The 25,258-nt window shown below is 42.1% G+C and overlaps 1 protein-coding gene across 7 annotated transcripts in view; it reads left to right on the top strand.

The window, feature by feature from the left end:
• Positions 1-25,258, top strand: part of LOC143039494 (uncharacterized) — a 957,356-nt gene that overhangs the window by 745,019 nt on the left and 187,079 nt on the right. For 6 of the 7 annotated variants that reach the window (XM_076209609.1, XM_076209610.1, XM_076209607.1 and 3 more), the window contains one exon: positions 9,666-10,071. In XM_076209609.1, coding sequence (XP_076065724.1) covers positions 9,666-10,071 — 406 coding nt within the window. The remainder of the gene's footprint in view (positions 1-9,665; positions 10,072-25,258) is intronic. The other variant, XM_076209611.1, reaches the window with a different exon arrangement.

Raw genomic sequence — 25,258 nt, 5'->3', positions numbered from 1 at the left:
ATATATATATATATATATATATATATATATATATATATATATATATATATATATATATATATACAGTATATATAATCAGGCACGTGAAATTTCTGCGTTTTCGTGAAATTCGGCATATTTAAGAACGCTTTGTCGTGTTTACTTTTTTCCCCCAAGCTGTAAATAGATAAGGAGATAACGTGTATAGATTCGTAACAATTACTCGTAATAATATTGTGCCGTTTTGCATTGATATTCATTATAATAATCACCAGAATGAATTATTTGAAGCTAAAATATGAACATATATATATGTATATATATATATATATATTTATATATATATATATATATATATGTACTCTGCTATTTTGTACTCTTGTGTCTTCCATATGAATTATCTGCTGAGGAAATGAATCCTATTTCGTTAAGATTTGAATATGAGACTGTATATTCTGTTGGTTGGCCATTTCATTTGTCTCCTGTTTTATTTTTTTTATGACTTCTCTTTGAGATAACAGGTCGTTGAATTAATTTTTTCTTGTCTACAGCAGCTGTGCTGATTTGTTCATCATGATACTAACATACTAACACCTCTTACCCTTTTTTCTTCCAATGTTGTTAGTCCCAGGACACTATTGACAGCCTTGAGAGTTCTGTAGTTTAGCTAAATTGGCCCTTCTTGGACGGACATCTAGATGGGGTGAAAAAGTATTGGGTCTTATTTATTCTTTTTATTTGATTCTTCATCGAAATATAGAAAAGTTGTTTCTGAGATTTGACCCCACATGTATACGATCTTTTGAATGCTATTCACGTTCAAATCCCTTTTAAGCTTCCTACCCATGTTTTCCCCAGATTTTATTCCCGTTTTTAGTAAGGCATGTGTTTTCAGTACCGATGTATCCCTTTTCCTGTTTGTCTTCTCTTTCCATTTCTCTACACCTGGTGATGTTGACCTGTGTTTGCCAGCTTTTGTTCCAGTCGTATGTCTAGTAAAGGTTTTTCTAGGAACCATACAACGGTTGCAGTATGGATTGTTAAAAAAAAAGTGGGGGGGATAGTGGGCTCTGTCGATCTTCATCCACCATTCCCTATCACCGATAGACGCGTTTCAGACCGTCAACTGTTCTCGATGTTGTCGTCTTTGACTTTTGAAACACATTTGAAACACATACCCCGAGGCTTAGTGACAAAGACTGTCCAGAACCAGGGATTATTCTTAAAGTGCATAGAACACGTGGGAATATATTTGTCTCTGCCACTTGTATCCATAGCTTTTGTGTTTCCAGTTCATGAATGTCTCTCCTGTGCTTGTCTCCATAGATTTTGTGCTTCCAGTCCGTGAGTGTTTCTCATTTGCTTGTCTCAATAGATTTTGTACTTCCAATCATTGAATGTTTCTCCTGTGCTTGTATCCATAGCTTTTGTGCTTCCAGTCTTTGAATGTTTCTCCTGTCTTTGAATGTTTCTTCATGGATTTTGTACTTCCAGTCCTTGAGTGTTTCTCCTGTGCTTGTCTCCTTTTTGTACTTCCAATCATTGAATGTTTCTCCTGTGCTTGTACTTCCAATCATTGAATGTTTCTCCTGCGCTTGTCTCTGTCGCTTTTGTGCTTCCAGTCTTTGAATGTTTCTCCTGTCTTTGAATGTTTCTTCATGGATTTTGTACTTCCAGTCCTTGAGTGTTTCTCCTGTGCTTGTCTCCTTAGCTTTTGTACTTTCAGTCCTTGAGTGTTTTTCCTGTGCTTGTCTCTGTCGCTTTTGTACTTCCAGTCAGTGTTTCTCCTGTGCCTGTCTCCTTAGCTTTTGTACTTTCAGTCCTTGAGTGATTATTATGCTTGTCCCCATAGCTTGAGTGTTTCTACTTTGCTTGTCCCCGTTGCTTTTATAATCCAGTCCTGAGTGATACTATTATGTTTATCCCGTAGATTTTGTACTTCCAGTCCTTGAGTGTTGATCTCCTGTACTCTGTTGTGTCTGGTCCCTTCCCTTTTTTTTTTTTTTTTTTTTTTTTTTCCCTGGTGAAATTCTCTCATGCTTCTCACCTTACACTTACCAAGTACCCATTATTTTCAACCCATTCTGCCCGCGTACCTAAAGTTTCTTTGAAACTTTCAGGCAAGTTTCAGAAAAATAAATCCTTTGTGGCTACAGAGTTTGCGAGTTTCGGTTTCAGATATTTCCCGCCGTACTTAATTACTACCCTGAATGCGCCTAGTGCCAAGGTTCCCCTTCTCCTGTGAGTTTGGAACGAACACCTAAAGAACCCTTTTTTGTCTCGGTGTAGTGGAGTAGTATAATAACAATAGTAGTAGTAGTAGTAATATTGGTAGATACTAAGAATGATGACAAACATTAACCTATTACTAGAATCCCTGGAAAGATCATTCAAAGAAGAGCTAATCCCGGTCGGAACCTGGATGATTTAGAAAAGAAACTAGTAGAATTGCCGCCAAGGCCGGGAAGGAGGCTTATACATTTCAAACTCGCTGAGCTTTGGCCCCATTGAACACTGAAACTCTGAACAACACATCCTTGTTGACGAATACTCGTACATTGTGTTGCAAAATCATTAGAGTAAAATCATCACCGAAGAAATCAGATTTATTAGAAGTTATCATTAAGAAGAGAGAAGCCAGAGCAGAAGAATACACTACAAAAAGAAGGATAGAACCGATGATAAAATAAAATCTATAACAATAACAACAACACTGAATAGTAGCTCTCGGATTATATAAGAAGAAAAATAGCCATGGCACAGGAAGTGAAGGCATCCATTTGGCTGCCAACCAGGGGATAAGCTTTCAGTTTAGACTTACAAATGCCAATACTTTAAGATGTGGATGACCTTTCCATGGTTTTCCAAAACGGGAGGTTTTATCTGTATGAGACACAAGGTAAAGGACCTTACAGTCCAAATGCTTGGAGAGGTATGCCGAAATGTGAGAACTGAAACAAAGCACGCGAAGACATTACGGTCCTTGTACAAATGTATGGTAGACATTTATTGTACATTGGGCTTTGATTAGCCCCATTAACCCTACTAACATATACTCCAACAACCCCTGGGCGGGGAAAATCTCAGTCCTTCAACTGTGAACACATCGAATGTCGCTGAAGTGGATGTCAGCGCAAGAGGTTTCTGGATACGGGGATCGAAGGCTTTCTTTCATGTACGAATTTTCGACTCAATGTGCAATACGCACACACGCACACACACACACACACACACACACACACACACACACACACACACACACACACACACACACACACACACACACACCTAACTGCCGCAGACTCAACCCTTGAAGAGGTTCACTTGTGAAATGAAAGCTAAATAAGTATTTATGAAGGTGGTATAAAAACCAAGACTCATTCACTCCATTACCCTTTACGACATCAGAGTGAATGGATTCCAGATCAAAGGTGTTTTACGCTTGGTTTGCAGAAATGACGGAGGAGAATGAAAAAAAAAATATATATGTAGAGGCTTGGATAAGATAAGTGCCCTGGCCCTCTTCCCCGAAACCGACACAAACAGCGTTTGAAAAATGTATTAATGAAAAATTGTATTAAAGTAAACATAATGTGTAAATAAAATTGGAAAAAAGTTACCGCGGTCATCTGTAGGCTTGTGGCAAATGAAGTGTAAAAATAGTAGTAGTAGCATCAACAGCTAGTAGTAAGAGTAATATGAGTATTACCAACGACGACAACAGCAACAACATTTTATTATTATTATTGTTTTTTATTTATTTATTTATTTATTTATTTATTTATTTTGTAACGACCTCCATCTTCGTGGAACTGTGTGGTGAAAGCAGTCAGGATCTATCTCCCACACAGTTCATTAGTCCCTCTCTCGCCAATGACTGTGGTTTACCCTTTTGTATCATTTAATGAAGCCTAATGCAGAAGTTCATTTATCCTACTATCTACTACTACTACTACTATTTTAACAACCTCCATCCTCGTATAATTGTATGGCGAAAACAGTCCGTATCTGTCTCCCATAGACACAGTTTATTGACCCCGCTCTCACGAGTGACTGAGGTCGACTACCCTTTTATATTTCATATCATTTACCTTTAATGAAGCCTGAAACAGAAGTTCATTTACTCTACTTTCTACTACAGTCTGCTCACAATCGAGGTTCTGTATATGCTGAATTAGGGGGTGGGGACCTGATATCTCTCAGGCATAGGAGAGCTGATCTTAACCCATGCAACTCATTCATGCCAGCCGCTTGTTGTGTAGATACGAAAAAACGGGATATGGTAATGTACTTTATAAAAAACCTATACATATGTATAGTTTTTTCCTCTGTAGTCATGAGAGGTACTGAAGTGCTTTCATATTCTTCATGCTAGCCCTTGCTATAAACAATTAGATACTAGACTTTTTTTTCTTCAAAGTATGTCCTTTTTTCATCATGTCATCTGAGGTTAAAGGGTTAAGAATGAGAACGATAGTCTACATCTCATCCACACTACAAAACTGCTCTTTGGTTGTTGTTTCTTTCCTGCCATCAACTCTGCTACACAAGTGTAGAATGCCTTTGACCTTGGACCCATCCCGTCTGAAATCGTGAAGGTTATCGGAGTGAATAAGCCCTGGCCCTACATCTATTATTACTACTACTTCTATTACTATATTACTACTGCTACTACTACAACAACTACTACAGTTACTAGTACTACTGTAACTGCACTTTGACTTTGTGACCCTGGGTAGTTTCCTCGATCAACATATCGAATTAGCTTAACTGATTATGTCGCAGTGCAAAACTCCAACACTTCCTCCATCTCCTCCCTCCTCCTCCTCCCCCCTCCTCCTCCTCTCTCCTCCTCCTCCTCCTCCTCCTCCTCCTCCTCTTAATCCGAGGGTGGCAGGCAGGCCCGGGATTTTTTTAGATCTGAATAGATTCACGTGGAGGCAACCAGAAGAAATCAAAATTTTATGACGCGGATGACTGAACCCATATTCTTGTCGCCAGGCAAAGGGCGGCGCCCGGAAAATTGGAAAATAATTTTTGAATTACTGTCACTATAATAGTATTTTGAATCGGGAACTGGAGCTGAATTTCATTATTGCAGATACTGTAAATATGTATGTGTATATATATATATATATATATATATATATATATATATATATATATATATATATATGTTGAAGTGCGTAAGACAATGAGTGGAAGGGTGGTGAGGTAATAAAACTCCAACGGTTCCTGGTGTTTACCTCACCACCCTCCCACTCATATATATATACATCTGTATATATATATATATATATATATATATATATATATACATATACATATATACTGTATATATATATATACTGTATATATGATATGCAGGTTAACCACTCTGAAAAGAACCGAAGTAGATTGCTCTCGTGTATTACATCATGTATTCTTACCCTGACGATATAGTACACGAAAGCGCTCTCCTTCGGTTGTTTCTCTTCAGAGTGGTTAACCTTTATTTTCAGAACATACATATCCTTTGTTTTTATTGCATATATATATATATTATATATATATATATATATTATATATATATATATATATATATGTGTGTGTGTGTGTGTGTGTACATATAAGTCATTTTATAGTGAAATTGCATTTTCTGACAACAGCACCACATAGTGTTTTCCATTATGCACAACATATTCACGGGGATTATCATGTTCTTGTTTGAGCAGTCAGTTCGAGAACAAGACAAAACACAAAAATATCTGTATATATGACTGCGTGCATGTATATATATATATATATATATATATATATATATATATATATATATATATATATATATATATGGCGACTTAGTCTCGAACTCGGACTCTAAGGATAGACGATCGTCTATTACTACTGTACCAGCAAATGTGCTAGATATGCGTCCCACGCTGGGGGACATAGGTCGAGGCTTGATTTGGTCATTTGAAAGATATCGCCGTAACTTTTTATTTACTCCACATCATGTCTCTGATCACCAGACCTAACACGTTTAAAGCCAGAGAGAGTAAAGCGTGGTCGTCAATTGGTGCCTCTTAGAATTGTATGATATTTGATCGTTTTATGATGAAAAAGAGGCCTTTAGACGTACTTTCACGATGCCCAGGGAGATGAGGACTTGTGAATACAGAAAGGGTGACCCTCTGGGAACTGCAGCAGTCCTTCGTCAACCGCGAGTCTACAGAATATATTCCAGAAAATTCCTTTTGGTTCCATCTGCTTCAAATAGATATATAGCTTCAATCTTATCTACCCACGGCGGTTGGTGTGTGTGTGTCGTATATTACGTATCCGGACGTAGATTCAGTTCGGAAATGGGTAGATATAACATACGATGGTATTCTAAAAAAATTCTTTCCTCATATAAATCTTTTACAAACTTGGAAGGGAAAGATTTATCTAAGGAAATATTTTTTTTTTAAGAATACCACCGTTAAAATATTACGGTGGTATTCTTAAAAAAATCTTTCCTTGTATAAATCTTTCCCTTCGAAGAATTTATATAATATTTATATAAGGAAAGATTTTGTTTTTAAGTACAGCCGTTAGACAACCGTGTAGTCTATGAATGGAATAAACTTCCTGTAGTGCCAGTGCAATGTAGTACGGTTCGAAGATTTAAGATTCATTTAGATAAACACCAAAGCGATATACTGCAATGCCTGCCAGTTGTTTGGTTCGCTTGCTTATTAATTTCTTCGTTTAATTATCTGTTCCTAGCATCCTACGTATTTATGGACCAAAAGGTCTTCTGTCAGTATGCTCGTCCTTTGTGGACCTTTGTAAAGCATTATGATACGAAAGTGAAATTTTTCACCTGGGAGATGGAACAACATTCTTTGATCAGTTTGATTAACCCTTTAATACGATGTGCTTCCAGAGCTGTAACACGGAAATTGATAATAAAAAAATCTGTCTGAAACCAGAATGAGTAGGAAGCGTTAACCGGCACTGAAAAGTGTAGAGCCCAGAAATGTTTGTGCGTTGATGTATTTGATGGTAACGTGGGAATTAATTATCACTACACAAAGAGGATTCCTAGACAACATTATTACTGTATTGAGAGGAGATTGATTGAAACACTTATATGAATAAGACGATTATGATTACCGTGTGTGTTGTTGCTCTCGTTCTTGGAACAGACTAATAAACCAATCAGGTTCGTCGGCGTCAACAGCCTGTGACGTCATGTCGCTTCAAGCCATTCAGAGAGTTGCTATCTCATAGTGCTTTGGACAAACTCCAAGATGATTCATCTTTTTCCATACTACAACAGTCTGCTATCACAGGACGTAGGATCAGGCTGAAAGCCTCTGAAACAGTTCACAGTGCAAGCGAGTTACAGCCTTATAGACGCCCACTCAAGGACTGGAACCGCGTGTTCGGCATGAAGGAGAGAATTATTTCCAGGTTGTATGACTCACTTTGTGACCGCGAACACATTGCAACCAAGACGACAAACGACCGTAGGATAATCTTTAAGCTGTCGTTTATTCTGTCCGCTCAGTATTCACAGTTCAGGAATGAAAGGCAATCACCCCCGCCACGTTGCCGGTGATGAATACCCTCTCTGGAGTGTACCACTGACTTCACTAAAGGAGAAGAAGGATAGTTACTCTCAAGAACCTTTTCATAATATCATGGCGCGGTGAGAGGCTGGAACATATCGTAAAGAGTGAAGAGAGCCTATCAAAAATGGTATCGCGTGGTTGGTGTAAAGCAAAGGTTATAACAGGTTATGTGGATGATACATGCTATATTTACTGCAGTGGGGTGTGTTAGCTAATGTGGTAGTTAAAATGGCAGTGATGATAATGTACCGTATCTGTTAGATATATAGAGAAAGACGTTAAGTTTTAGTGGTTGCAATAAGAATTACCATTTCAAACTGTTTAAATGAGTCCCGAGAAGATATTAGTCTTTTTTTTTTCTTTTTTCTTTATTTGGTTTGTTTCGGAAATATTGTTTCTTTTGAAGTAGTCTTTCAGCCTGTTTCCGTGAAAGTCATAGTGTTTTAAGGATATATATATATATATATATATATATATATATATATATATATATATATATATATATATATATATACTTTTTTTTGCAGGCAACCACAAAGAAAATCGTAAAGAAACAAAAATTCCCAAGCGCTTTCGTGTTATTCACAGGTATTCACTGAATATGTGAATAACACGAAAGCGCTTGGTAATTTCTGTTTCTTTACGATTTCCTTTGTGGTTACCTGTGGTTACGTGTGTTTTTAGTGATCATTCTGCAACATATATGCATATATATATAATATATATATATGCAATAAAAACACCAGGAGCGTGTGCTCACAAATGCGTAAGTAACCACTAGGAAAAGTAAACTAACGAAGCAGAGTGCTTTCGTATAATTACACCTTCAGTGTAGATACAAAGAAGGAATTATGAAGTTATACGAAAGCGCTCTGCTTCGTTAGTTTACTTTTCCTAGTGTATATTACGCATATATATATATATATATATATATATATATATATATATATATATATATATATATATATATATACCCTCTGTGCATTCCTTCTCGCGAGAGCATAAAGACGCTAAGAAAATTGAAAACAATAGCCATTCATCTTGGATGCCATCTTGAACAGCGTCGTTGGAGTGGCTAACTTCCTTAACCTTTTTTTTTTCAAAAACTTGAGGAAGTTTAACATTTAGAGTTTAACTCTTGAGCTCTTATGGATGACTGATGACTGAAATTCTTGTTTGTGTAATCCAGCCATGATAACGTAGCAAGATTTAATTCAGAATCTCTTAGTTCTTGTAGACTTTAACAAGCATCCATTACGGAAAGAAATGGATGTGAATTTTTTTCCCGCACTAATTGGATCTACAACTAAGCATGAACAAAATGTTCTAATGTACAGGATAAGAGCTCTATGCTCGTGGGGAAACGTCTTTTTCTCAAAGTTGTGCGATTAACTAATGCCTTGGACCACGTGTGGGACTAGTGATCGACAGTTATTACGTCCCCGAATGAAAACTCAGATGTCATATTATGACCTAGTCTGTGGATAGTACTGTGACGTTATACACACCACACACCCATCCGCTTGCTCAAGAGGGCAGTAACGGCTTGCTGTATCTGTGGAATCTGTCGCGCACGGAGTGGGACTCGAACTCTGTATTGGAGCGTGGCATTTCGAAACGCTGATTGTGTGTGCTCGAGTGTGTGTGTGTATACACGTGTAATTTTATCATGTGAAATGTAAACCCATAGTCAGTCACAATTATTTCGCTCTGAGCTTACCTTTATTGTATATATATATATATATATATATTATATATATATATATATATATACACATATATATCTCATATATATATATATATATATTATATATATATATATATATATTGTTATTATTATTATTATTATTATTATTATTATTATTATTATTATTAACCCATTCGCCCCACGGTGGTGGGGTGGTTTCCTTCAACTAGATAAAAATCACCTAACGGTAGTCATATACAAATCGTTAAAAGATTATTTTTTGTTAAAATTTTAACGGTTTAAAGTTAATGTATATCTGATTGCTCCCACTTCGCGATCTATTTTATTTTGTTTTATTTTTTCTTTTCTTATTTCTAATATTTTTTCTTGTTCATCCGCAGGGTGGCCGGGGCCTGTCTCGACTAAGCACTTCGTGCCCTTCGCTGAACGTCGAGGGCGAAGAAGGCGACGACGAAGACACGCCTTCCTGTAAGTCCAACATCGGCAGCCCTCAGCTCACGACCATTACCACAGCTTCGGTCAGCAGAGGCAGCACGAGCAGCACGGGCGTGGGCGTGGGCGTAGGCGTAGTGCCCATGGCGGGCGGGTGCAGCAGCGACAGCAGTAGCAGGGCGGCTAGTCGAGCCGGCAGCAGGCGGGGATCTGCTAGATCGTCCCGTTCCGAAGACGGGGAGAACAGCACTACGCCCACGACGCCCAACACGCCCGTCACCTCCACCTCCCTCGACGACACACACCTGTGTCCCGACACGCCCAAAATCAGGGTCAATGATTCCACGCCCACAGGTAGATAACTTTCGTAGGGCTAGTGATAACCTCTGTGTTCTATAGTGACGGTCAGGTACTCCCCTCCCCTCCCCTCCCCTCCCCTCCGCATGTAGGGCGCATTCCGCCCTAAAATTCCTTTTTATGACGGATTTTTTACGGGTTTATATCCCTTTCATCCGCCCTCTTCCCCCCCCCCCTCCCATCCTCACCCCCACCTCCTCCATGTAGCGTATTTTGTGATGATGTCGTCTCGGCGGGGCCAGTTTAAGCTTGATCGCCCGTTAACTTGGTCTAGGTGTCCATTGGGCCAGCCACCCTTCCTTATAAAGCCCGCTTTAATGGTGATGGGGACCTCCTTTTTTTCCGTGTGTGTGTGTGCGCGCGAGTCGCGCTACCGGATAGTTCTTTCTCTCTTTCCCTTTCTTCTCGTTCACTTTTTTTTTTTCTTATATTCTCTCATGTTGCTTCTCTAATCTTCACTCCCTCTTTTCTTATCTTCTCTTCTTTCTTCTTTTCTTCTTTTTGCTCTCTCTTTCTCTTCTCCCACTTCTCTCTCTTCTCTCTCTCTCTTTCTCTTCCTTTACTTCTCACTCTTTTTTCTCTCTCTCTTCCTTCTCTCTCCCTCACTTCCCCCCCCCCTCTCTCTCTCTCTCTCTCTCTCTCTCTCTCTCTCTCTCTCTCTCTCTCTCTCTCCTCCCTCCCTCCCCTCTCTTCCCTTTCTTCCCCCCTCTTTCTCCCTCTTTCTCCCTCTCTTCCCTCTCTATCTCTCTCTTTTCCCTCTCTTCCCTTTCTCTCTCTCTCTCTCTCTCTCTCTCTCTCTCTCTCTCTCTCTCTCTCTCTCTCTATGTTTCATTCTCTCTGTGTCTTCCTAATGCTATTTACCTAATTACAGTACACAAGAAAGGAGCAACGCTCGTGGGCTCCTGTCTCGTACTCTCGAATTATTAAACCTAGTTTCCGATGTGTGTGTGTGTGTGTGTGTGTGTGTGTGTGTGTGTGTGTGTGTGTGTCTACACCTTCATGCAGACATAGCAAGAGGTACTAACGAAACCTTGAACCCACAGTCGTATTGTACTACTGGTGCCAACTTGCCCTCTCTCTCTCTCTCTCTCTCTCTCTCTCTCTCTCTCTCTCTCTCTCCCCCTCCCCCCATCTCTCTCTCTCTCTCTGTCTTAAAGTTTTTTTTTTCGAGATTCTGTTCATCAATATGGATTCCGTCAATAATTGATGTCACTCCATCATATAATTGATTACCTTCAATCTTGAGCCTCTCCCGGTCCTGGTTGCCGCCAGGCGATTTTATTCATTTCCGTGACTTCCTTCCGGTAACGAAGAGGATTCCACGAAGTACCCGAAGAAGAAGTTCGAGAACCCTCGAAGTAGACGCGAGACGTGGAGGGCCGAGAACCGATGGCATCACCTGTAGCCAGTGTGCGTCTTCTTTGTGACTGTGCCAAAGTTGGCACGATCAATGCGAATGGCACCCGTACCACCTCTTGGTGGCACACAGCAGGGCCTCGCAGGCACTGCCACCTTTAGTTTGTCCTCCTGTACCTTCCCCAACCACCACTACCACCACCACCACTTCCACCACCACCACAGCTGGCCTACTCGTCTCTGTGTGTGCCAAACACCAACGGAGCACATCTTGCCCTCCCCATCAAGATTCTTTTCCATTTCTGTGATTGGAATCCTTGCCGTCGGAAGGCTTTGGAAGCAAGTGGTGGGGGGATAAAGGAAGGCGTCCCCCCCACCCATCCACCCGTCCCCCCATCGCAAAGGGGGGGGAGAAAAATCGCGGAGGAGATTGTTTGCTTCTGACGTGATCTGTTGTTCGTTCGCCCGTCATTGGGAATAGAAAAAAAGATATTTATTAAATTTCGTTTTCGCCCTTGGGAAACAGGTGTTGCGTAAAGTGCGCGAACATTTTCATTTTAAATATATATATTTTTATCTCTTTTTGTTTGTGAGATCAAGTGTCGATTTTTCTCTCCTCTTTCGGAGCAAGGTGTGTGATTCAAGCCTGTAATAATTTTGTTCAACGTTAATCTCGTGTGACAGTCATCAACGTCTTCAGTAAAAATTTCGAACCTGTTCAGAAAAAATGGAGTTTATTAACTCGTTCACGCGTGAGTTGCGTTTGTGATCTTCAAGAAAACAAGAAGAAGAAGCCAGAAGGACTCTGTTGATCAAATCTCCGGAAGTGACGCAGAAATCAAATCTGCACCCAGCAAATGTGACATATTTACCAACACAACTGACGTCAGTTACCTTCTCCGTGTGTCAAGGGAGGTCATCTGTCACAAGCCTTACACCCGACATGTCACTACTGGTTAGACGTGACATGTTTGATGGGTCTATGTCATTTATCCTTCTGGTCACACTCACTAACGCCTGGCGTTCATCTATTTTGGTCACACTCACGCCTGGCGTTCGTCGATAACGCAGGGTACTTGTAAGGGAAACCAGTGTCCTTAGATAGAAGATAATCGGTAGATTGTGTGACGATGGTCAGTGATGCTTATACGGGGCATCAAGTGAGTCAAGAGAAAGTAAAAGATTCAACGCCACACGTTTGTGTATGTGATCATAAACACATGGTTCAAACATACTAAAGGATAATGAGTGATGAATCAGACATAATAAACAGAAAAATGTTACCTTCAGTATTCACTCTTCGAAAATGTGTGATAAAGTATTCTGCACCGGTGGAATAGTCGAATAGGAGATCCTCCCCTTCCAGCCTCTGCAACAGGTTTTCGCGTAATTGCCCTCACAAACTCCAGGTATACCTCGGGAGGAATGGAGGGCCCTTCCAGGAAGACGTGGTTCCAGGCTCAGCCTTGAAGATATGGCGTCTTCATGTCGTTGCTCATGAATACACGCGCGAGGGTCTGCACAGACCTTCTTCACTGATAAGTGTTGGTGAGGCGCCTTTCTGGAACGGTCCACGTCTCGGTTATTTTTTTTTCCTTTTGGTTTCCTCAACCTGTGTCATGGACTGGGATCACGACTTCGTAGACCTGGCCGAAGACTTCGGGGAAGACCATCTTGAGAAGTTTAACTTCCAGTGGTATGTGTCAAGCGGGCTGGTGCATTGCATTATTACATTATTATTATTTTATTTATTATTATAATATAATATATACATACATATATATATATATATATATATATATATATATATATATATATATATAATAATGTGTGTGTGTATGTGTATATATATATATATATATATGCTTTTTTTTTTTTTTTTTTTTTTTTTTTTTTTTTTTTTTTTTTGGGGGGGACATCCCAGGTCGTGACCCAATCTGGAGCTGAGGTCCACCTCTCATCTGAACGGAATCGTCTGGCATGATCCAGGACAAAATTTATATAAATTTCATCCGTATAGAGAAAGCGAATGAGATCTAATTTTCCTCGTGCCGCACACAAAGTAGATTTGCAATTAATGAGTTCCACAGACTGAGAATGAAACTCGCTGAGGCTTCACCTGGGCTGCTGCTGCTCCGATTCTTTATTGGTTTTTTTAGTTTCGTTCTGTCAGTCTCTCTCTCTATGCTTTTAGTTTCGTTCCTGTGCTTCATCATCGTGTTGTGTATCCTCTTTTCTCTATCTCTCTTTCCCTCTCTCTCTCTCTCTCTCTCTCTCTCTCTCTCTCTCTCTCTCTCTCTCTCTCTCTCTCTCTCTCTTTCAGTGTGTTTTTAGTTTCGTTCTTGTGCCTCATCATCGTGTTGTGTACCCCTTTCTCTCTCTGTATGTGTGTGTGTGTGTGTGTGTTTGCCTAATTGTATTGACCAAACTCTAGTATATAGGAAAGAACCAACGCTCGTGGGGTTCTGTCTCTTACTCTCCATCATCAGCCTCAAATTCATGTATGGTTCCAAATTGGGTTTTATCTTTATTTTCCAATTATTATGATTGTGTGTGTGTGATTCACCACCATGGTCTTGGATCACGTGTTGGACTCGTGCTCGACCGCTATTACCCTCCCGGATGAGAGCTCAGAGCTCATATGACCGATCTATGGGTAATGCTGTGACCTTACACGCGCACACACCCCCAACTCCCCGCCCACGAGAGTTGGAGTAACGACTCGCAGCGCAGCGATACTGAAATTATTTCAGCCCTGGGCGGGGGATTCGAACCCGGATGGCTGCCTTTGTGGCACCTGTGAACTCTAACCACTGCGCCACGAGGTGTATGTGTGTGTGTATTTACCTAGTTGTATTATACGGGAAGAGAGCTATGCTCGTAGTGACCCGCTTTTGTATCTTTCCGCATCCAGTTTGTTCTTAAAATTTTGTATAGTTTTAGCACTCACTGTTTCCTCGTTCAGTTTGTTCCAGATATCTATCACTCTGTGTGGGAAGCTAATTTTTTCATATCTCTTCTGTAACTGTGCGTGTGTGTGTGTGTGTGTGTGTGTGTGTGTGTGTGTGCGCGCGCGTATATGGTAAATACATCTTTCCCTGCCCGCCAACTCTCGATGTAAGTAATGTGAATATACTTCACGAAGGCCATTTTCTGTTCTTTTCTTTGAGACTTCGTCCGTAGACTCGATTAAGCAAATCGGGAAGGAAGTGAGGGACATCTGCTCCACTCCCTAACGCCTCCCAAGGGATGGGAGTTCCCCTACGGAGAGTGCAGGGGCATCTGTGACTCCCCCCCTACCCCTACGGCCCGCCGTTCCTTACCGCTTCAAAGGGAAGTGTCCCAGGAATCGACGGAACCCCCCGTTGATAGACTTCATCTCGGGGAACCCCTTTCGTACGAGATGTGATTTTTTTTATTCTTTTTGTCGTCAGGCGATTTTATTCGTGAAAAAATGTTCGCAACCGTAACCCCAGCGGTCCGAGTTCGAATCCGCCCAGGGCTGAAATGATTTGATTATCGTTGCGCTACGGGTCGTTATTCCAACTCTCGTGGGCGGGGAGTTATGTGTGTGTAAGCTCACAGTATTACCTATGGATCGGTTATATATGAGCTCTGAGCTCTCATCCGGGAGGGTAATAGCTGTCGATTACTAGTCCAACACGTGACCCAAGACCGTAGTGAATCACACACACACACACACACACACACACACACACACACACACACACACACACACACACACACACACACACACACACACACACACACACATCCTATCCATCTCATTATCACAGTTCAGGATACGCGAATGTAGAAACAAAACGAGAATTGTTTTTTATTTTCTTTAATTATAATTTTCCTTTTTCCATCCTGGAAAAGGGGTCTGACTCGTGCTTCTGCCATTCTGGAACGTTGCGAATCTGTGTCTTCGCTGGAATTCCAGTCTTGATGTGACGCCCTGGATCCTCTGGAATTCCAAGAAGTGCTCGCCCTTCCAGACGTCCCTGGAAGGAGCAAAAAATCCCTTTGGGTTTAAGGTTTTTAAAGACGTTCTTGCCTAACGTGTTAACGAAAACGAAGGATTTTCGTGTAATAACCTCATGTTGGACAATTCTTTTCAGAGGACAAAGATTCCCCTTCCACCCCATCGTCGTGTGATGTTCTCAAAGACCAATTAATTCTGGCGATATTCGTTCTGTCACAAGAATGGAGGAGACTGGAAGAGAATGTAAGGCATACACTAGGTAGTTCCATGTCCCGTACCACCTGTCATACCTATCCATAAAGTTATCTTTTCTGTCTAATGTTGACGTTTTGTTCTTCGTCGTTATCGTCATCCATCAAGCTGAGGATGCCCGGGTGAAGACTTAACATCCACATAGTGGGCGCTGAATTAATTGGTTGTTTAAAGAGAAAACGAGATAAATTTATGGATAGAGATGACAGGTGGCAAGGGACAGGGAACTGCCTAGTGTAGGCCTTATGGTCTCTTGTAGTCTCCTCCGTTCTTTTATGTTCTAATGAAGAGTCTTGGTTCCTTGAGCCTGTTTTCCAAAGTCTGTTTTGCACCAATTTCACTCGTCGTCATTGACATTTCCTGTCGGAAGAAAAACGTCACAATATTTTCAGTCGTTGAGTTTGTTTTTTGAATTATTTTTGTTTAAAGTCGATGGTTGTGTGCGAACATGCGTGTCCCGGCTGTTGTCGTGATCTTGTATGTTTACGAACTGTGGCTTGTGACTGCTGTGACTAAACTTCACCTCTTGTGTTTTAACCAAATATGTGGCGTCCTTACATCTACAGAAATTCATTTGTGGTTATGTGCACGTACTTGGGTGCTTTCGGAAACTTTATATATATACAGTATATATATATATATATCAACCACAATTCACTTTAATTCTAAGCCATCAACGTCGAGACACTCGAGGAGGCATACATGCAGAAATTGAAACTTGGTACAGCCAAGGACTCGAACCTCCGCTAGCACGTGACAAGTGATAGTGACTATGTGTGTATATATATATATATATATATATATATATATATATATATATATATATATATATATATATATATATATATATATATCATTATCAAGTCAGTTTCACCCAGAGTGAATAAAATCGCCTGGCGTCAGCCTGAACGAAGGGGAAACGTACCACCCGGTACGCGAGGGAGTAGCCGAGATGGCCTGGAAGCTCGACGTCATAGGAAAGAATGCTGCGGAGGCGAATGGAATCGCATGGCAGCAGCAGGGCCTTGTTCCTCTTCTCGCTTTTCCCCCCACAGCGAAGAATAAGATCCTTCGGAGACCAAAATGGATTCTCTCTCTTTCTATTTCTCTCTCTATTTCGCTCTTGCTTTCTCTCTATTTCTCTATTTCTTTCTCTTTCTATTTCTTTATTTATCTCTATTTCTCTCTCTTCCTCTCCTCTCTCTCCTCTCCCCTTTCTCCTCTCCCTCTCCTCTCTTTCCTCCCTCTCTCTCTGTCTCTCTCTTTCTCTATTTCTCTCTATTTCTCTCTCTTGCTCTCCTCTCATTCTCCTCTCCCCTCTCTCCTCTCTGTCCTCTCCCTCTCTTTCTCTCTCTCTCTCTCTCTCTCTCTCTCTCTCTCTCTCTCTCTCTCTCTCTCTCTGCCTCTACATAGTTGAATCGAATTTTTCCTCTGCGCTGTCAGTGCCATGATTTGTACTTTGAGAAAAACATATAAATCGTAGTTGATGGAAGGGGAACCCAACTAAATTAAGCTTTTGTAGTAGAAAGAAAGAGTTCGATTATCACGAACCTTATCATTGTTTCTTCTTCTTCTCCTTCCTCTTTTTCTTTTTCTTCTTTGTCTTCTTCGGCGCCTCTGTGTGTGTGTGTGTGTGTTTGTGTGTGTGTGCGCCTTTCATCACTGTCTTGGATCACGTGTTGGGCTCGTGATCGACAGCTATTACCCTCCCGTGTGATAGCTCAGAGCTCATATATGGCCCAATCTATGAGATATGTTGTGACCTTAGACGCGCGCGCACACACACACACACACACACACACACACACACACACACACACACACACACACACACACACACACACACACACACACACACACACACACAAAATATAAATAAATAAAAACGCCCATCAGAGTTGGCGTACCGGCGCGCAGTACACTGATGCCGAAATTTTCAGCCTCAGGCGAAACTCGAATTCTGACCGCTGAATGAGCGATCGAGCGCGGTACCACCACACCATCGAGCTGTGTATGTGTGTTTTCTGCATGTCTTCAGGTTATTTTATTATAACTGAAGTCGAGGAATCCTGGAACACGCTGAGGGTTCTGGATTTGGCTGGAAGGCATCGCAAGACATAACGAAGGGGGTGGCAAATATATGAATTAAATCGCCTGTAGACACTTATGATACAAAGGAAAAGGGCCACCGAGTACGTAAGGAGTATGTTTCGTTTAATGGTAATGGAATTATATCCAATACGGAAATAATCTGGAAGAAAATGGCAATGGTACAACCGGACACTCTTTATTGATTTGGTTAAAGTTAACGACGTAATCTGAGAATTTTAAAACTTTTCTTATTCCTGAAGTTACCGATTAACGAGGTACCCATAGCCCGTCCAGCCAAAGTAGGCGAGACGTGGCCTGCTCATCCAAGGAGCTGATTGGTGCGCGCTCACCCATAAGGAGTTGACCTAGGATTCTCATTGGCCGTCAGTTTCCCGGACCGTGTCAGCCTATCAGCTTGCAGGAACAGACCGTCATCTTAACTTTGGCTTCATGGGATGTAGGAAGTTTGGCAACATGGCACGCTGTAGGATAGAACTTTGTCACCATGGCAAGCTGTAGGCGAGAATTTTAGCAACATGGCACGTATAGCCGAGAAATTTGGCAACATGGCACGCAGTAGGGTAGAATTTTAGCATCATGGCAAGCTGTAGGCAAGACCTTTGGCAACATGGCACGCTGTAGAAGAGAACTTTGGCATCATGTCATGCTGTAGGCTAGAACTTTGGCAGAATGGCACGCTGTAGGCGAGAACTTTGGCAGAATGGTACTCTGTAGGCGAGAACTTTGGCAATATGGCAAGCTGTAGGAGAGAACTTTGGCATCATGGCACGCTGTAGGCGAGAACTTTGGCAACATGGCACTTTGTAGGCAAGAAATTTGGCACCATGGCACGCTATAGCGAGAAATTTGGCCACATGACATGCTGGAGCGTAGAACTTTGGCACCTTGGCACTCTGTAGGCAAGAGCTTTGGCACCATGGCAAGCTATAGGCTAGAACTTTGGCAACATGGCACGCTGTAGGCGAGAACTTTGGCAACATGGCACGCTGTAGGCGAGAACTTTGGCAACATGGCACGCTGTAAACCAGAATTTTGGCATCATGGCACGCAATACGCAAGATCTTTGGCAACATAGCACGCTGTAGGCTAGAACTTTGGCAACATGGCACGCTGTAGGCGAGAACTTTGGCAACATGGTTCTGTAGTAAGCAAGTCAGTGGATCGACTTGTAACCAGATGAACACAGCCTTTGTTTTCAAGAGATGTCGAAGACTTCGAATTGCGAGCTATTGGAAAGAACGCCTCTGGAACGTTCTTCACGAACGTTGAGGAGGAAATACTCTTGATTTAGAAAGAAGAAGAAGAAACAGTCACGTCCACCGCGTAGTCAGGAAACGGAATTTTGACGTATTTTAGCAACACAGAGGGGGAATATCCTTGATTTAGGAGCAAGAAGAAGAAACAGTTACGTCCACCGCGTAGTCAGGAAATGGAACTTAACCTTCCTGCAGAGGCAGTTGCAAGATACAGTTGGATAAACACATATCCAATTAAAGCTCATATAAGCTTGTGTGACCATTTATCTTTGGTTCTTCTGCATCCTGCCTAGCTATGGACCAAGAGGTCCCTATCAGCGCTGGTCTCGCACTTAGTTGTGGGTTCGAATCCCGCACTCCGATTCCCAGCAGTGTTACCTGCCCATAACAGTCCCCAAAGCGCAAAGTAGGACAAAGGTGACGGCTTCGGCCGCAGCTACTCAGCTCCTCCTGGCGTAGGCTCCCCACCACTCCCAGTTTATGACAGAGGAATGGATAAGAACATAAGAGGTTGCAAGAAACCATAAGGCCTACACTTGATAGTTCGATGTGAATGCAGTGGCTGTGGAATGGTAACGGGGATAGTGGCATGAGAAACAGAGAGGGATGAGGGGGGAGAGGGAATGAAGTCATTGTGATTTCACCTCCGCTTCTATCCTTAAGGAAGGAAGTGTACAGACGCTCAAGCAATCGCTCCAGGAATGTACAATGTACAGTATGTAGACCAAAAAATAAATAGATAAATAAATAAATAGATAAATCAGGATTTGATGAACTAATGAATAATTCGATGAAGCAGACACTGCAATGAAGAAGAAAAACCAACGAGCCAGGCGAGGAGGAGGAAGAGGTGGTGGAGGAGGAAGAAGAGGAAGAAGTGGAAGTGGTAGAGAAGGGAGAGTGGATGAAGAGGAAGAAGTGTAGGCGGTGGAGGGGGATAAAGAGGAGGAGGAGGAGGAAGTAGTGGAGGTGGTGGTAGGAAGAAGAGCGAAATTGGAGAGGAGGAGGGGAATAAGGAGGAGGAGGAGAAAGAGGAAGTAGTGTTGGGGGAGGAGAAAGAGGTGGTGGTGAGGAGGAGGAGGAGCAAAAAAGGAGAGGACAAGGAGGAGGAAGAAGAACGTTAAAAAGTGGAGGAGGAGGAGGAGGAAGAGAATGAGGAGAGGAAAGCAAGAGGAGGAAGAAGAGAATAATCAATAGGAATTCTAGGAAGAGGAGGAATGGGACGAGTTGACGATGTTAATGGAGGGAAGAATGTGTAACCGAGGACAAACGTTTCTGATTGAAAGGAATTGAGAGGAAAGTAGAGGAGGAGGAGGAGGAGGGAAGAGGAAAAGGAATGAAGCGTTAATTAGATTTTCTCTCTCTCATACTCTCTTTCTCTCTCTCTTTCTTTCTCTATGTCAATATCTATCTCTTTCTATCTCTATCTATCTCTGTCTATATCTCTTTGTCTCTCCTCTCTATCTATCTATCTCTCTGTCTATATTTATCTCTTTGTCTCTCCTCCCTCTCTCTCTCTCTCTGTCTATATTTATCTCTTTGTCTCTCCTCTCTCTTTCTCTCTCTATGTCTTTTGTCTCTCTGTCAATATCTATCTCTTTCTATCTCTATATCTATCTCTTTGTCTCTCCCCTCTCTATCTATCTATCTCTCTCTTTGTCTATATTTATCTCTTTGTCTCTCTCTCTCTCTTTCTCTCTCTCTCTCTCTCTCTCTCTCTCTCTCTCTCTCTCTCTCTCTCCCTTTGTGTATGTGTGTGTGTGTGTGTATGCGTGTGTGAGCGAATTAATAATGGAGAGTAGGGAGGGGAGGGAAGCCGAAGTCGGCCACCAAACGAAATCAGGCCGTCAAACTTAATAAGGTTTTAATTAACAAGTTACATACGGCAACAAAGATGCAACTCCCAAGGGCCTATGGGGGGGGGGGAGAATTGGACGCGAGCGGGATTCGACTATTTTCGCTTAGATTCTGTGGGCGACGAGGGGAACATGTAAGCGAACGCGAGACCAGCACGCTTCCCTTTACTCCACCAGTTCGCATTCGATTGGATGTGGGTTCGAATCCCGCACTTCTCTCCGATTCCCAGTGTAAAAGGTCAAGCACGTAGGGCAAAGGTGACGACTTCGGCCGCAGTTATGTGCCTCGGCGTAGATACACACACAAACAACCACACACAACTCGTGGCACAGTTGGTAGAGTTCCCGGCCGCCACTACGGCGGTCCGGATTCGAATACCACCCAGGGCTGAAATAGTTTCAGTATCGCTGCGCTTCGGGTTGTTACTCCAACCCTCGTGGGTGGGGAGCTGGGTGTGTGTGTGTGTGCGCGTGTAAGATGACAGCATTACCCATAGATAGGTCATATACGAACTCTGAGCTCTCTTCCGGGAGGGAAATAGATGTCGATCACGAGTTCGACATGTGATCCAAGACCATGGTGAATTACACGCAACCATATACGTACACACATACACACACACACACACACACACACACACATACGTACACAAACACGTACGCACACACATACGTACACACACGCGCACACACACACACACACATACACACACACACACCACACATACGTACACACACACGCACACACACACACATACGTACACACACGTACGCACAGACACACACGTACACACACACATACGTACACAAACACACGCATACACACACCAATCTCCCCACTCCTTCTACCTTTCTCTATCTCTCGTTTCCTTTTCGCTTTGCTTTTCATTTCCTCTTCCTCCTCCTTTTTCCGATTTACTTACCTTTCGTTTTTGTGGTGTGACGCTTCTTCTAATCTTGTTCTTCTTTTTCCTTTCCACCCCTCCTCCCTCCCCCTCTCTCTCTCTCTCTCTCTCTCTCTCTCTCTCTCTCTCTCTTTCTCTCTCTCTCTCTTTCGTTCTCTCTCTCTCTCTCTCGTTGCTCTCTCTCTCGTTTCTCTTTTCTCACTTTTCCTTTCTGCATGTTCTACTCCCTCCCCACACATTCGTGTTCTGCATCACCATCTCTCTCTCTCTCTCTCTCTCTCTCTCTCTCTCTCTCTCTCTCTCTCTCTCTCTCTCTCTCTCTCTCCTTTTCACTCTCTTTCTCCCTTTCTCTCTCTCCCTTTCACTTTCTCTATCTATCTCCTTTTCACTCCCTTTCACTCTATCTCTCTCTCTCTCTCTCTCCCTCCCTCCCTACTTTTCACTCTCTTTCTCCCTTTCAGTCTATCTCTCTCTCTCTCTCCCCTTTCACTCTGTCTCTCTCCCTCCTTCTCTCTCTCCCTTTCACTCTTTCTCTCTGTCTGTCTTCTCTCTTTCCTCATCTGGGCCTTCTCTTGTCTACCTTGCCGTCATTCTTTTTCCCTTCGCGTCAGTACAGTGCACAGTAGGACAAAAAGGCCTTCCTCCCTCCCCTTCCCCCCTTCCCCCTCTTCCCCCCATTCCCCCTTCCCCCCCTTCCCCCCTCGTGGTGTTCCAATGGCACAGGCAAAGTGAAGACCACAGTTGCTGCTGTGGAGCATCTATTTCGCAGATACGCAGGGCGAAGCCAAGGTAACCAGCGCTTCTGTCCTTTGGGACATTAGAACGTAGGAATGGAGGAGGCTGCAAGAGACCATAAGGCCTACACTAAACAGTTCCATGTCCCTTACCACCTGTCATACCTATTCATGAAGTTTACTAAACTTCTCTTAAGACAACCAGTTGTTTCAGCGCTCAGTACGCGGTTATTAATAAGTTTATTCCATTCGTTAACTACACTGTTGGTAAACCAGTTCTTTGCCTATTTCCTTCGTAAACCTAAACCAGGAAGTATAGTCGTGGCAAAGGGGAGATTTAAAGGAGTTTAGCAGAAGGGGGTAGATGGTAGTTAAGGTTAAAAATGGAGATTAGGTAAATGGCTTGAGTAGGGGTTAGTCTCCAGTCATAGAATAATTTATTTTTTGGCGTAACTCGGGTCCCAAAAAGATAGATTGCAAAGATTTTCATTATCTAGAAACCCACAGCCCCGCAGCAACCGGCAACGATCAACGGAACCTCCCAAATATCTCTGGGTAGAAAGGTCGCATTGTTGTTATGTTTCAATGTATTTGTGTCAACGACTGGTATGAGGGCGAGCAGTCGCCGTTTGCCTGTCAAGTAAATGAAGCTTTGGGACCCTCCTGTGAGGGTGCTGTGCCTTGCTGCATTGCTTCCCTTCCGACCCGGGCAGTGGGCGGGAGTCGGGGATGACCCGTCATCCACGAGGAGCTAAGATGAGAGAGAAACAAATGGATGATGGATAGGAGTAGAATGGATGATGGTGGCTGGCTGCCTGTATCCTTATAAGGTAAATTAATCCTTTTGGTACAGAGATGTATATTATTTATTTATTCTTTTATTTATTTATTCAATTTAGGGGGTTATGATCGTTCTAAAAAGAGTAAGGCTATTGATATAATTTAGGTTTAAGAAGGAAATAGACAAAAATTTGTTTGCCAACAGTGTAGTTAAAGAGTGGAATAAACTTAGTAACCATGTAGTGAGCGTTGAAGCTATTGGTTCTTTTGAGAGAAGATAACTTTATGTATAGTAAAGACAGATGGTAAAGAGACATGGAACTGCTAAATGTAGGCCTTATGGTCTTTAGTAGTCTCCTCCATTAGTACTGTTCTTATTTTGTTACGGTAGGCGCCGGACGATTTTATACAACAGAAAACGCGTCACGTAAAAGAAAACGGAGTCACAGTTTTGAGTATTTAGGTTTGTTTTCTAATTAAAAAGTCTTCTAAGTTGAATTACAAAATGTTTTTTCGTTTTTGGAAATAACAATGCTCAACAGTTTTGTACCTGTGGCAGTTGTTGTGCTCTGAAAATATCATACAATTTTACGTTAGGCAGGCACTGCCAGGGTGTAATTTGTTTTGAAATGTCAAAGTGATAATTGGGGGGAAAATGAATTAAAATATTCTTCGATCCAATTCTCGTTTCGTTCCGAGTCTGCGTGGCCCTCAGCTGAATAAAATCTTCCTTCAGTAACCAGAAGAAAATATGTAAGGAAAGATATCTCAGATTTTTTTCCCCCCTGTCACACAGACACCCCCACGGACCTCCTCAACCTTGACTTTTATTTTGACTGTCGTCAGGCGATTTTATTAATCTTGTCACCTTTCCCACGGTACTCGTTCCAGGACACTAGCGTCCTTCGGTCTATTTCTAGATTCTTTCCACCTAGAACGGGTCACAGGGAGGGACACTAGTCGCCGTCCCTCTAACCGCCTGCGTGATTCACCATGTTCTTGGATCACGTGTTGGACTCGTGATCGACAGCTATTACCCTCCAGGATGAGAGCTCAGAGATCATGTATGCCCGATCTATAGGTAATGCTGTGACCGGACACACACACACACACACACACACACACACACACACACACACACACACACACACACACACACACACACACACACACACACACACCACACACAACTCCTTGCCCACGGAAGTTGAAGTGCCGACTCGCAGCGCAGCGATACTTAAATTATTTCAGCCCAGGGCGGCAATCGAACTCAGACCGCTGGATTAGTGATTGCGAACGGTACCACCGTACCGTTGAGCATTGAAGTAATTTACGATGCAAACAAACGGCACTGGAGTTTCTGTGACTAAATATGCAAGAGTGGGTGCACTCATAGTCGCTGCATAGCAAGGGTGACGGATCCACCCGAGTCGCGTCCTGAAACTTTTTTTTCTTTTTTTCCGAAATGCGACATTGATGCTGGAAATGTAATTGTATCGTGTAACGTGATTCGTCTGTACATTTATTTTACTGACACATTGCCCCAGAGGGAAAATAGAAGTGTTTGCACACCCACATTCGAACACATATACATACACACATACATACATACATACATACATACATACATACATACATACATATATACTCGGTCCCTTCCTATGCCGTACCACAAGTAAGGCATTAAGTGTGTGTGTGTGTGTGTGTGTGTGTGTGTGTGTGTAATAATAATAATAATGATAATAATAATAATGATAATAATAATAATAATAATGTTACGCGGTTTATTGAAAACGTGGCAGCCAAAGGCTGAAAATACACATATTAAGGTAAGAGGGTACATAATAAATGATTACCTATACATATTATGATGCTGAAGTGATTGTGCACGATAAAAATATATAAAACATGAACATATAAAACACGATAAATGCGTCTTAGTGTT

Source organism: Oratosquilla oratoria, chromosome 26, assembly GCF_046742065.1.
Source record: "Oratosquilla oratoria isolate Oo_2021 chromosome 26, ASM4674206v1, whole genome shotgun sequence".
Taxonomy (NCBI): Eukaryota; Metazoa; Arthropoda; class Malacostraca; order Stomatopoda; family Squillidae; genus Oratosquilla; species Oratosquilla oratoria.
The sequence above is the reverse complement of the archived record's forward strand: the minus strand, read 5'-3'. Positions and strand labels throughout refer to the sequence as shown.